The sequence below is a fragment of the Coregonus clupeaformis genome, chromosome 11 (genome assembly GCF_020615455.1).
Source record: "Coregonus clupeaformis isolate EN_2021a chromosome 11, ASM2061545v1, whole genome shotgun sequence".
NCBI classification, from domain to species: Eukaryota; Metazoa; Chordata; class Actinopteri; order Salmoniformes; family Salmonidae; genus Coregonus; species Coregonus clupeaformis.
In genome coordinates this window covers 2,520,570-2,533,797 of record NC_059202.1, presented here as the reverse complement: position 1 = coordinate 2,533,797, position 13,228 = coordinate 2,520,570, and the positions used below count along the sequence as shown (strand labels likewise).

General features: G+C 42.9%; 1 protein-coding gene across 2 annotated transcripts in view; it reads left to right on the top strand.

The window, feature by feature from the left end:
- The first annotated feature begins 444 nt into the window (after window positions 1–444).
- LOC121577003 (inositol 1,4,5-trisphosphate receptor type 2) overlaps window positions 445–13,228 on the top strand; it is a 144,815-nt gene continuing 132,031 nt past the window's right edge. For both annotated transcript variants that reach the window (XM_041890679.1, XM_041890678.1), the window contains exon 1: window positions 445–841. In XM_041890679.1, coding sequence (XP_041746613.1) covers window positions 750–841 — 92 coding nt within the window. In that variant the 5' untranslated portion in view covers window positions 445–749. The remainder of the gene's footprint in view (window positions 842–13,228) is intronic.

Genomic DNA, 13,228 nt, shown 5'->3' with positions numbered 1-13,228 from the left:
TATACACACACACAACATTTTCTAAATGGCAAATATTACATACATTTACCTCAATCGTTTTGTTGGTGTGACTTAAAAAGTTGAGATGAGAGAGATTAATAAATGTTTTGTTGAGTACAAAAAGAGTAGTGGCAGCCAAGTGACAGTGGTTTCTGTGAAAATTACTGGCAGGGGGCGTTTTACCTCAAGACACCCTAACCTAGGCTACTTTAGACGGATCGTCAGTAGGTACCACAGCCACAAAGTCATAAACCCCATTTCTACAATTTATCTTCTTAAAATGCTATTTTAAACCTAACCACACTGCTCATCTTATACCTGACCTTAAATGAAGACCAAAAAGCTAATTTTGACTTTGTGACAGTGGTAACCCTTTAGACGGGATAGGCTGGCTGCTCTCTATCTGCAACTCTGACAGAACCAGTCTCCTCCCCCAAAGTTGATGTGAAAAAGAGGACGTTATGCTGTCTGTCACACGGGAAGAAGTTGGATTCATGAACTAAAACGACAGTTGAAAAAAATATATAATAACTCAAAAGTTTTTGCATTGTCGTCTTTTTCTAATTTGGACTGGGGAAAACAGCAAAACATGTCTCGTTTTGGGGCGTTAGTCTTCGCAATTTGACGAGTGAAACGCAGGTTTGTTGCCAAGGTACATTGTAACGTGTAAGCGGACAACTTCATCAAACCAAGACTACTGCATGTCCTGCTTACCTGGAAAGCCGACTTTTGGACAGAATTAAGCGAAAATGTCAGACAACAGATCTAGTTTTCTTCATATTGGAGACATTGTGTCGCTTTACGCGGAAGGCACTATCAATGGCTTCATCAGTACATTGGGGTATGTTCCCTCTAATTAAATATTATGTAAATCTAAACCATGTTTTATTAAAATGTGACAACCATGGCATGTAGGCCTACAGCTTCATTTGTTGGCCAATACATTAAATTAGCCAATGTAGGTAACACATGGCAGTGTCAGTGGGTGTGGGGTTCAAAAGTCGGAAGTTGAAGAAAAGGCCTAACACAAGCGATTCCATCAAGGAGGAAATGCAGCCTAGAAACCTTGCACAGTTATGCAAATATAACAGGAATACAAAGCATTATAATGAAGTAAACTGCATGTTAGTAGGCCTGTACCTCTCCAGTGTAAACAATACGTGTGTAATGTCCAGTCACACATGCTGTCAGACACGTTATTAGTCTTTGGGCGCCAAATGTTTTACTGGGAAAATATCGTGCTGTAATCATGACATACTCAAACTAGTATTAATCGTTTTCACAAAAGGTTGTGGCTCTTTTGGCAGAACAACACGCACTGTGAGACAGCTGAAGAATTCCACTTGATTGCTCACACCTGTTTGATCAACATGTCTCGCTTGACCTGTAATGTTGGGAATTTGTATATGTTCACCAGGGTGTCCCCAATGCAACTTGAATAATGGTTAGGTTGTTGAATGCACTATTGTGGCCAATGATAGAAAACTTTCAAGAACTGTTCCTTTTTTTTTTTATTCATCACATTTTTTACTATGGGGCAATGAATACCTTTCCAAATGTACAGAGAATTGACAGAGGTACTTTCATGTGTTTTACCAAACAGTGAAGGGTCGAATAAGGTATGCCTACAGGTGCACCCTAGTCTAGAGGAAATGCGTGGCTTTCTGTGATTACAGAAGATCAGTGACTAGCCTGTACTCTGAGTGTGGGAGTACTGGTTGCTGAACCCCAGAGCAGGCCTAAAGAGGACTTTGTGAAATGGTGTACTATTGTACACTTTTTTTTTTTTTTTTAAGCCATTGAAAGTTTACTATTAGGAATAACAGCTAATTCCATGGACCATCTGAGATTTTCTACAAATATTGACTCTCAGAAGATAATTGACTAATGGACATCTGCTTTGATATTATCCTATACCAACAATGCACCAGAAAGACAGCAAAGGAGTTTCTTCTTTTAATCACTATAGTGCTAAGTTGAAATGTGGCTCCAGCACTTTAGAGAATTTCGAAGCGCTGCCATCTTGGCCCCAGAACAGGCAGGTGTGAATAGACACTTGTTCTGTGGAATGAGTCTGCCCTACCCACTTCGCTCTCTCGCGATCTCTATCTACTTTCTCTTTCTGTGCTTTCAAACAGCCACTCCAAAAGCATAGCAGGCATTTGCCTATCCATCAGACTGTTACCATGGTTACTCCATGGATATCGGTCTGAAAGAAGTCACTGTAAAAAATACGCAATAGTCTCTACAAGGCAGTATGTGGAATACATTTTTTACACTTTACCGGTTGTACATGCTGTTGGTCATTTTGGCGGTATGAGGTGGAAATTGGGTATCCCCAGGAAAGTGTTGTTTACCTGACATTTTGCAGCGCCGGTAGGTTCTGTCGCTTGTATTTTCAATCTGTTGACCCATTGCACGTGATGCACAATATATAAACAATAGCCGAATGTAGTCGACCGACACGTGTTTCCTCGCAATCAGCTGGAAGTGTGTGCTGTTCGGTTAGGCTTGGCCATATTGTGCAAGTGTTGGTCAGGTGCGAATTGCATCAGTATTGAAAATAAAAACCGGAAATACAAACGATATACAGACCAGCGTACTGAAGGTCGGGTTGATAACACTTCCCTGTGGATATTTTGTATCAGATTACCTCCGACATAGGGACAAAATCGGCGGACAACAGGTAAAGTAAGTTGAAATGAAGTTTAACATTCTGACTTGTAATGGGACTGTTTGTGAATGCTGAGCCTACATGTTAGAGACGAGTGTGCAAGTATTTACCTGGGATTCTAAAGAGGCTAAGCAGGCATGAGCCTGGAAACCTGACGTTGAATTCAACGTCGGGCATAAATGAGCATTTGGATCAGGAAAGTTTCCTTTCACTACCTCTACAAGCCAGAATGTTGAATAAAATGATATTTTAACTAACTTTACCGGTTGTCCGTGTGGTTGGTCCTTATGCAGGTAGGAATGTGAGACAATCTATCCACAGACAAGTATGATTACATCAACTTTTCAAAGCACTGGTTGTACGTTCAGATTTCTATCAACTGGAGCATGCGCACAATATGAAAATGCATACACGAGACGCATGCATACTTCTGCGCATGCTTCAGGTGATGGAAATCTTCGCTTTGAAAAGTAGCTGTAATGATAACTGAAAAGTAGCTGTGACATCACCAGGCAGGCCAAAGCTCCATCCCACCAAAACAGGCTGTAATTTCAGCCGGTCTTTTCAAACAGCTCATACACTAAACGGGCATTATCATAATTTTCACAATTTCACAGTATTATTCCAACCTCAGTGTGGAAATGTATATAAAACACAGGAAAATCCCATTTTTGACTTCACACGGCCTTTAAAATATCATTTTATTCAACATTCTGGTTTGTAGAGGTCGTGAGAGGAAACTTTCCTGATCCAAACGCTCCTTTCTGCGTGACGTTGAATCCAATGCAATTTAACGTCGGGTTTCCAGGCTAGCATGAGCAGTGGATCACTCCTGAATTCCACTCTCTTGACGTCGACGATCATGATGGTAACTCGGAACCCCATTGTGTTCATGAGACACAACAGCCTCATTCCAGTAACTTCAAAATGTTTCCTTGCGATAACCACTGATCTGTAAAGTGAGTGGATAAGTGAAATCTCATTGCTTTCACCAATCGTACTATGCCAGATTAGCAATGCCAAGCAGGAAGGAATGGAGACGGGGCCAATGTTTAGATGGGGACAGACTGGCTTGTAACCTGGGCAGATGAAGCCTATAAAGGCCACAAATGGACCTGTGCCAACAATATGAATCATGACTTACTTTGTGTTACTGAAAAGTCGATGCAGTCAGATAACTGGTCAAGGCCCATCTCAATGCAAATGTCAGGGCCATAAAATGTCTAAACGTAAAGTGGATAGTAGAGAGCTCTGCTGTTTTGAACGAAAGGCATAAAGTCAGTAATGAATCAGTGATTAATTAACGAATGCAGTCTGACGCAGCCAGGTCTGTGTGGTGTGCTTTATCAGCACTACACACACCTAAAAATAAGCCTAATTCAAGGCCCAGGAAGTCATTGGCAGAGTTCCTGCCCGACTACATTGCAGGCGCATGCTTTATCTTACAAAGCCTGGACAGGTACAGTGAGGGGAAAAAAGTATTTGTTCCCGTGCTGATTTTGTACGTTTGCCCACTGATAAGGACATGATCAGTCTATAATTTTAATGGTAGGTTTATTTGAACAGTGAGAGACAGAATAACAACAAAAAAAAACAGAAAAACACATGTCAAAAATGTTATAAATTGATTTGCATTTTAATGAGGGAAATAAGTATTTGATCCCTCTGCAAAACATGACTTAGTACTTGGTGGCAAAACCCTTGTTGGCAATCAGAGGTCAGACGTTTCTTGTAGTCAGGAGGGATTTTGTCCCACTCCTCTTTGCAGATCTTCTCCAAGTCATTAAGGTTTCGAGCCTGACGTTTGGCAACTCGAACCTTTAGCTCCCTCCACCGATTTTCTATGGGATTAAGGTCTGGAGACTGGCTAGGCCACTCCAGGACCTTAATGTGCTTCTTCTTGAACCACTCCTTTGTTGCCTTGGCCTTGTGTTTTGGGTCATTGTCATGCTGGAATACCCATCCACGACCCATTTCCAATGCCCTGGCTGAGGGAAGGAGGTTCTCACCCAAGATTTGACGGTACATGGCCCCGTCCATCGTCCCTTTGATGCGGTGAAGTTGTCCTATCCCCTTAGCAGAAAAACACCCCCAAAGCATAATGTTTCCACCTCCATGTTTGACGGTGGGGATGGTGTTCTTGGGGTCATAGGCAGCATTCCTCCTCCTCCAAACACGGCGAGTTGAGTTGAAGCCAAAGAGCTCGATTTTGGTCTCATCTGACCACAACACTTTCACCCAGTTCTCCTCTGAATCATTCAGATGTTCATTGGCAAACTTCAGACGACCCTGTATATGTGCTTTCTTGAGCAGGGGGACCTTGCGGGCGCTGCAGGATTTCAGTCCTTCACGGCGTAGTGTGTTACCAATTGTTTTCTTGGTGACTATGGTCCCAGCTGCCTTGAGATCATTGACAAGATCCTCCCGTGTAGTTCTGGGCTGATTCCTCACCGTTCTCATGATCATTGCAACTCCACGAGGTGAGATCTTGCATGGAGCCCCAGGGCGAGGGAGATTGACAGTTATTTTGTGTTTCTTCCATTTGCGAATAATCGCACCAACTGTTGTCACCTTCTCACCAAGCTGCTTGGCGATGGTCTTGTAGCCCATTCCAGCCTTGTGTAGGTCTACAATCTTGTCCCTGACATCCATGGAGAGCTCTTTGGTCTTGGCCATGGTGGAGAGTTTGGAATCTGATTGATTGATTGCTTCTGTGGACAGGTGTCTTTTATACAGGTTAACAAACTGAGATTAGGAGCACTCCCTTTAAGAGTGTGCTCCTAATCTCAGCTCGTTACCTGTATAAAAGACACCTGGGAGCCAGAAATCTTTCTGATTGAGAGGGGGTCAAATACTTACAGTGGGGAAAAAAAGTATTTAGTCAGCCACCAATTGTGTAAGTTCTCCCACTTAAAAAGATGAGAGAGGCCTGTAATTTTCATCATAGGTACACGTCAACTATGACAGACAAAATGAGAAAATGTTTTCCAGAAAATCACATTGTAGGATTTTTAATGAATTTATTTGCAAATTATGGTGGAAAATAAGTATTTGGTCAATAACAAAAGTTTCTCAATACTTTGTTATATACCCTTTGTTGGCAATGACACAGGTCAAACGTTTTCTGTAAGTCTTCACAAGGTTTTCACACACTGTTGCTGGTATTTTGGTCCATTCCTCCATGCAGATCTCCTCTAGAGCATTGATGTTTTGGGGCTGTCGCTGGGCAACACGGACTTTCAACTCCCTCCAAAGATTTTCTATGGGATTGAGATTTGGAGACTGGCTAGGCCACTCCAGGACCTTGAAATGCTTCTTACGAAGCCACTCCTTCGTTGCCCGGGTGGTGTGTTTGGGATCATTGTCATGCTGAAAGACCCAGCCACGTTTCATCTTCAATGCCCTTGCTGATGGAAGGAGGTTTTCACTCAAAATCTCACGATACATGGCCCCATTCATTATTTCCTTTACACGGATCAGTCGTCCTGGTCCCTTTGCAGAAAAAACAGCCCCAAAGCATGATGTTTCCACCCCCATGCTTCACAGTAGGTATGGTGTTCTTTGGATGCAACTCAGCATTCTTTGTCCTCCAAACACGACGAGTTGAGTTTTTACCAAAAAGTTATATTTTGGTTTCATCTGACCATATGACATTCTCCCAATCCTCTTCTGGATCATCCAAATGCACTCTAGCAAACTTCAGACGGGCCTGGACATGTACTGGCTTAAGCAGGGGGACACGTCTGGCACTGCAGGATTTGAGTCCCTGGCGGCGTAGTGTGTTACTGATGGTAGGCTTTGTTACTTTGGTCCCAGCTCTCTGCAGGTCATTCACTAGGTCCCCCGTGTGGTTCTGGGACTTTTGCTCACCGTTCTTGTGATCATTTTGACCCCACGGGGTGAGAACTTGCGTGGAGCCCCAGATCGAGGGAGATTATCAGTGGTCTTGTATGTCTTGCATTTCCTAATAATTGCTCCCACAGTTGATTTCTTCAAACCAAGCTGCTTACCTATTGCAGATTCAGTCTTCCCAGCCTGGTGCAGGTCTACATTTTTGTTTCTGGTGTCCTTTGACAGCTCTTTGGTCTTGGCCATAGTGGAGTTTGGTGTGTGACTGTTTGAAGTTGTGGACAGGTGTCTTTTATACTGATAACAAGTTAAAACAGGTGCCATTAATACAGGTAACGAGTGGAGGACAGAGGAGCCTCTTAAAGAAGAAGTTACAGGTCTGTGAGAGCCAGAAATCTTGCTTGTTTGTAGGTGACCAAATACTTATTTTCCACCATAATTTGCAAATAAATTCATTAAAAATCCTACAATGTGATTTTCTGGATTTCTTTTTCTCAATTTGTCTGTCATAGTTGACGTGTACCTATGATGAAAATTACAGGCCTCTCTCATCTTTTTAAGTGGGAGAACATGCACAATTGGTGTCTGACTAAATACTTTTTTCCCCACTGTATTTCCCTCATGAAAATGCAAATCAATTTATAACATTTTTGACATGCGTTTTTCTGGATTTTTTTTGTCGTTATTCTGTCTCTCACTGTTCAAATAAACCTACCATTTAAAATCATAGACTGATCATTTCTTTGTCAGTGGGCAAACGTACAAAATCAGCAGAGGATCAAATACTTTTTTCCCTCACTGTATGTAACATATCAACTAACCATTTCATATGTAAGGCCATGCTTTTTGGTACGGAAATGGAGGCACTGTGCTTCGACTGTTCCAGCATTATCCATACTATGCCAGTGTTGCTGCAGGTAGAACATCCTAGTAAATGTTCTGTATTTGACACAAACTGAACGAGGGTTCGATACGAGCGGGTTCTCCCGAGTGGCGCAGTGGTCTAAGGCACTGTATTGCAGTGCTAGCTGTGCCACTAGAGATCCTGGTTCGTATCCAGGCTCTGTCGTAGCCGGCCGCGACCGGGAGACCCATGGGGCGGCACACAATTGGCCCAGCGTCGTCCAGGATAGGGGAGGGAATGGCCGGCAGGGATGTAGCTCAGTTGGTTGAGCATGGCGTTTGCAACGCCAGGGTTGTGGGTTCAATTCCCACGGGGGGCCAGTAAAAAAAATAATAATATATATATAAAAAGAATAATGTATGCACTCACTAACTGTAAGTCGCTCTGGATAAGAGACTAAAATGTAAATGTGAAAATGATACCCGGTCGGGAATTCACTACAATATACTTCCATTGACTCTCCCCATTAATTGCTGCTATTTGACACATGTTTAGCTACAACTTCCAAGTCCGTTGGAGAGGATCAGCTTGAGCAAAGTGAGGCGTAGAATCACTGATCTACAAATAGTATTCCCTGCCAAATAATAGGTTTTGTGTGATTTTTAAGATTAGCAGAGCTATGCCTCCCCTGGCTTAGGCGATCCCACTCCGTCAAACACACACAACCAGACATTGATTGATTTATTGGAGACAGCTTGTGTCAATTACAGAACATTTCCTAGGATTTTCTACCTGCAGCAACAATGGTGGATAATGCTGGAAATACTGGTTTACACACTAAAAAGCATGGCCCTAATCATATAATTTAGGTTGTTTTCCTGTTTAGATGTCGCAGATGCATGCCAGATCTTACGTAAAAAACCTATCCAGGCATAGTGTCAGCTAATCACATCATGGTCGCATCCCATGCTCAGACATTGCATGCATCAACCAATGGTTGCGTGCCACATCGTTGACTGTGCAGTCGGGCACCAGATTGCTACAACATACAGTGCCTTCGGAAAGTATTCAGACCCCTTAACCTTTTCCAGATTTGTTACGTTACAGCCGTATTCTAAAATGGATTAAATAAATAAAAATCCTCAGCAATCTACACACAATATCCCATAATGGCAAAGCGAGAACTTTTCATTTTTGTATTAAATGGCAAATGTATAAAAAAAAAAAAAAAAAAAAAAGACCCAATTTACATAAGTCACTTTGCTCTGAGACTCGAAATTGAGCTCAGGTGCATCCTGTTTCCATTGATCATTGTTGACATGTTTCTACAATTTGTTTGGAGTCCACCTGTGGTAAATTCAATTGATTGGACATGATTTGGAAAGGCACACACTTGTTTTATATAATGTGCCACAGTTGACAGTGCATGTCAGAGCAAAAACCAAGCCATGAGGTCGAAGGAATTGTCCGTAGAGCTCCGAGACAGGATTGTGTCGAGGCACAGCTCTGGGGAAGGGTACCAAAAAATGTCTGCAGCATTGAAGGTCCCCAAGAACACAGTGGCCTCCAGCATTCTTAAATGGAAGAAGTTTGGAATCACCAAGACTCTTCCTAGAGCTGGCTGCCCAGCCAAACTGAGCAATCGAGGGAGAAGGGCCTTGGTCAGGGAGGTGACCAAGAACCCGATGGTCACTCTGACAGAGCTCCAGAGTTCCTCTGTGGAGATGGGAGAAACTTCCAGAAGGACAACCATCTCTGCAGCACTTATGGAAGAGTGACCAGACAGAAGCCACTCCTCAGTTAAAGGCACATGACAGCCCGCTTGGAGTTTACCAAGAGGCACCTAAAGACTCTCAGACCATTAATGCCAAGCGTCACGTCTGGAAGAAACCTAGCACCATCCCGACGGTGAAGCATGGTGGTGGCAGCATCATGCTGTGGGGATGTTTTTCAGCAGCAGGGACTGGGAGACTATTCAGGATCGAGGGAAAGATGAGAGATCAAAGTACAGAGAGATCCTTGATGAAAACCTGCTCCAGAGCGCTCAGGACTTCAGACTGGGGTGAATGTTCACCTTCCAACAGGACAACATTTACATTTTAGTCATTTAGCAGACGCTCTTATCCAGAGCGACTTATAGTTAGTGAGTGCATACATTATTTATTTTTTTCATACTGGCCCCCCGTGGGAAATGAACCCACATCCCTGCCGGCCAAACCCTCCCCTACCTTGGACGACGCTGGACCAATTGTGCGCCGCCCATGGGTCTCCCGGTTGCGGCCGGGTGCGACAGAGCCTGGACTCGAACCAGGATCTCTAGTGGCACAGCTAGCACTGCGATGCAGTGCCTTAGACCACTGCGCCACTCGGGAGACAACGACCCTAAGCACACAGCCAAGACAACGCAGGAGTGGCTTCGGGACAAGATTGAGTGTCCTTGAGTGGCCCAGCCAGAACCTGAATTTGAACCTGATTGAACATCTCTGGAGAGACCTGAAAAAAGCTGTGCAGCAACGATCCCCATCCAACCTGACAGAGCTTGAGAGGATCTGCAGAGAAGAATGGGAGAAACTCCCTAAATACAGGTGTGCCAAGCTTGTAGCGTCATACCCAAGAAGACTCGATGCTGTAATTGCTGCCAAAGGTGCTTCAACAAAGTACTGAGAAAAGGGTCTGAATACTTATGTAAATGGGATATTTCCGGGGGGGTTTTGTAATACATTTGCAAAAATTCATAAAATCCTATTTTGCTTTGTCATTATGGTGTATTATTGTGTGTAGATTGATGAAGAAAAATAACAATTTAATAAATTTTAGAATAAGGCTGTAATGTAACAAAATGTGGAAAAAGTCAAGGGGTCTGAATACTGTATGTGGTTAGTTGATACGTAAAATACCTATCCAGGTGCTGTATGATCTGGCAGGTGTCAGCAACATCTGAGCAGAGGAACGCCATCCCCATATCTTATCTTATAGCAATCTGGTGCCCGACTGCACAGTCTGACATGGTACGTAACCATTAGTTGATGCATGCAACGTCTGCGCATCTATTAGGGCAGGAACTCAAACATTGTCTGTCCCTAATGGCACCCTATATAGTGTACCCTCCAATTCCTCACCTCCCCCTCAAAACACATTGCAGGAGAGGATCCAAGATTTGAGGAAACCAATGGTTTGACGACTAGTAACTTTTTCAGACACAGGAATGGTATCATGAATGTTGGCTGGCATTGCCATTACTGTATGCGTCACATGCAACCTCAGCCCGACTGGCTTTGATAAGTCTATAATTCCATATTGACACATGATAGTAACGTATAACCTCTTTCTTGAAATAAGCTCCTCAGCTCACACCTCCTTTTACAAACACTCAAGAGTTCCCCTCAGGCTGATTCTTTGCCTAAGTCCAATCGTCTTCTGCTGCTGTGCTTATCTTGCTGACATTGTCAAGCAAACAGACCAAACAAGTCCACACATTCTAGTTTAGTAGCACTAGCTAATTTGGACGCATAAGGTAACTGTTCATGCACCAGTATTTCAGCTACATAGCATAAATGACTGCGGTTAACGTCATCCTTGGGCATGCACTAAATGTTATCTGATTTGTAGTGTACATTTTAGTCATTTAGCAGACACTCTTATCCAGAGCGACTTACAGTTAGTGAGTGCATACATTCCTTTTTTTCATACTGGCCCCCCGTTGCAAGCGCCATGCTCTACCAACTGAGCTACACGGGACCCTACATGTAAGGATGTAATGTCAGTCTTATAATTGCAGATGTCATCACCAGCACAGTTGAAGCGTGTCCTTATGACAGAGATCTGTTATCGATAGATTGCAAAACTCTCATTGAGCGGTAATTTGGCCATTCTACAGCTTTTTACTATCAGAAGATCTCAGTGTGGTCACACATTGTTGATTTTCTCAGCCTTGTCACGGTCTGGGGTCTTTTGCCTTGCCATAATGTGTAATGGAGCGATAATTGGCCTACATTGTCTGTATCCTGTCAGCTGGATGTGCTGCTGATGCTTTTTTAAACTGAGTTCCAGGATCAGGGTCGCATTCATTAGGTCATGCATTGGAAAGTGTTTCTTATTGTAGTCCTACCCTGTTTAGGTGTCTTCCATTTGGTTCCTAATGAATATGACCCAGCTATTTGAAATGCGCTGGCTGTCATGGCACTGGTCAAAGGCCCACTGTTTCAATTGAGCAAAGTCGTAGGCCTATTCATTAGGGCACACTAGCAAAACATTTTGCAACGGAACATTTAAATGGGTTTCTTATTGGACAAGGTTCAGGCAGTCCCTCCCTGTTTCAGTTCGTAATTCTTCCATTTGGTGCCTAATGAATGCGACCTCAGGCTCTCTGGGAACTTGAGGTTACTCATTTATGCGCTAAACAGACTATTGAGTAGTCTTTAGTTTATCTTGAGTCTTCCGGTTTTGAGGTGTAGCACATGATGTGACATCCTATTGTTTCTCATTTAGATGGGACTTTGATATGGGAGCTGAGGAATAGGAAATATGCACAGCCACAGCCAGCCAGTTAGGACTTAATGATCAAGAGCCATGGCAGCAATAGGAACTGCCTGACTGACTCACTGCACAGGACTGCTAGCTTTGTCTGAACCAGAGGGACCGTGCCTTGCATTTTCCCCTTAGTAGAGTAGATTAATGGCTATGTCCGTGTAATCCATTAAATCCAGTAAAGTGTCTAAGCTAAATTAGGGATGTGACAAATTAAAAACAATTTCTTAACATTTAAACAACAATTGTTTTTAAATCTGTTTCCCGTTAAAAGAAAGAAATTCATAGAATTCCATGTGAATTCACAATGCAGCTGCACTGCTGCCAGCAAAGGTTTGGGTCTAACGGTGCGTCCCTTTCAGAGGGTTAAGCATTGCACCTGTACTACCATTACTGTACCTCAATTCCATTTCATCACCTTCTCATTTAACTTCTCAAAGTATGGCCATACAGGACTTTGCTGCCATTTTCCCAACTGTTAACAACAATGACGTAGTGGTGGAGAGTTGACTCCAAAATAATTGATTCCTCGATTCCTTGCACATTGACTCCCATTTCTGAGTGTTAAGATTCGAGTCCGCTAGGAATGGACTCAGAAGATTCAGTATTTTTGGAAAGGAGGAGACTGATTTAGTTCCGTACTTCCGAGAACAGGAACACTCACATCTTGCATAGCGAGCTAGCGAGAGGGGAGGGGCACAGTATAGGCAGGTCGGCCACCAGGCAGACAGTCAGAACCGCGCACAAAGCATATCTATCGGTAATCAAAAGCTGGATCTCGCAATTGAATGCTGTATCTTGCGATTTCTTGGCTTGCAATGTCTCACAACTTCAGTAAATCAGGACCTATCATCAATGAATAGGCTAGGATATTCTACACGCAACAGACCAAAGACTGAACACACACTCGCATCATTAGTGACGAGAAAGAGCAGGCGAGGGAGAGAAAGGAGGCAGGCAGAAAGAAACGTGATCATATTGTAATCTGTATCTCGCAATGTCTTGCAAGGTTATTATAGTTTTGTGTTTTTATATTCTTTTTTATTTCTATTAGTTTATTTTTATTAGAAGTTCCGTTTCAGTTAGTTTTCAGACCTGATTTGCTAGTTTCTATTTAGTTGAAGTTGTATCAAAATATTTATATCTAGTTTTATATTATTTAGTTTCAGTTTTGGTGTTGGGGACAGAAAGCATGTGTGGGAGGGTAGGAGCCATTTGTGTTTTGTTTTTTGGGATGTCACTTGGGGTGGCAGTAACACCCACTAAATCAAATCAAATTGATTTATAAAGCCCTTTTTACACAAAGTGCTTATACAGAAACCCAGCCTAAAACC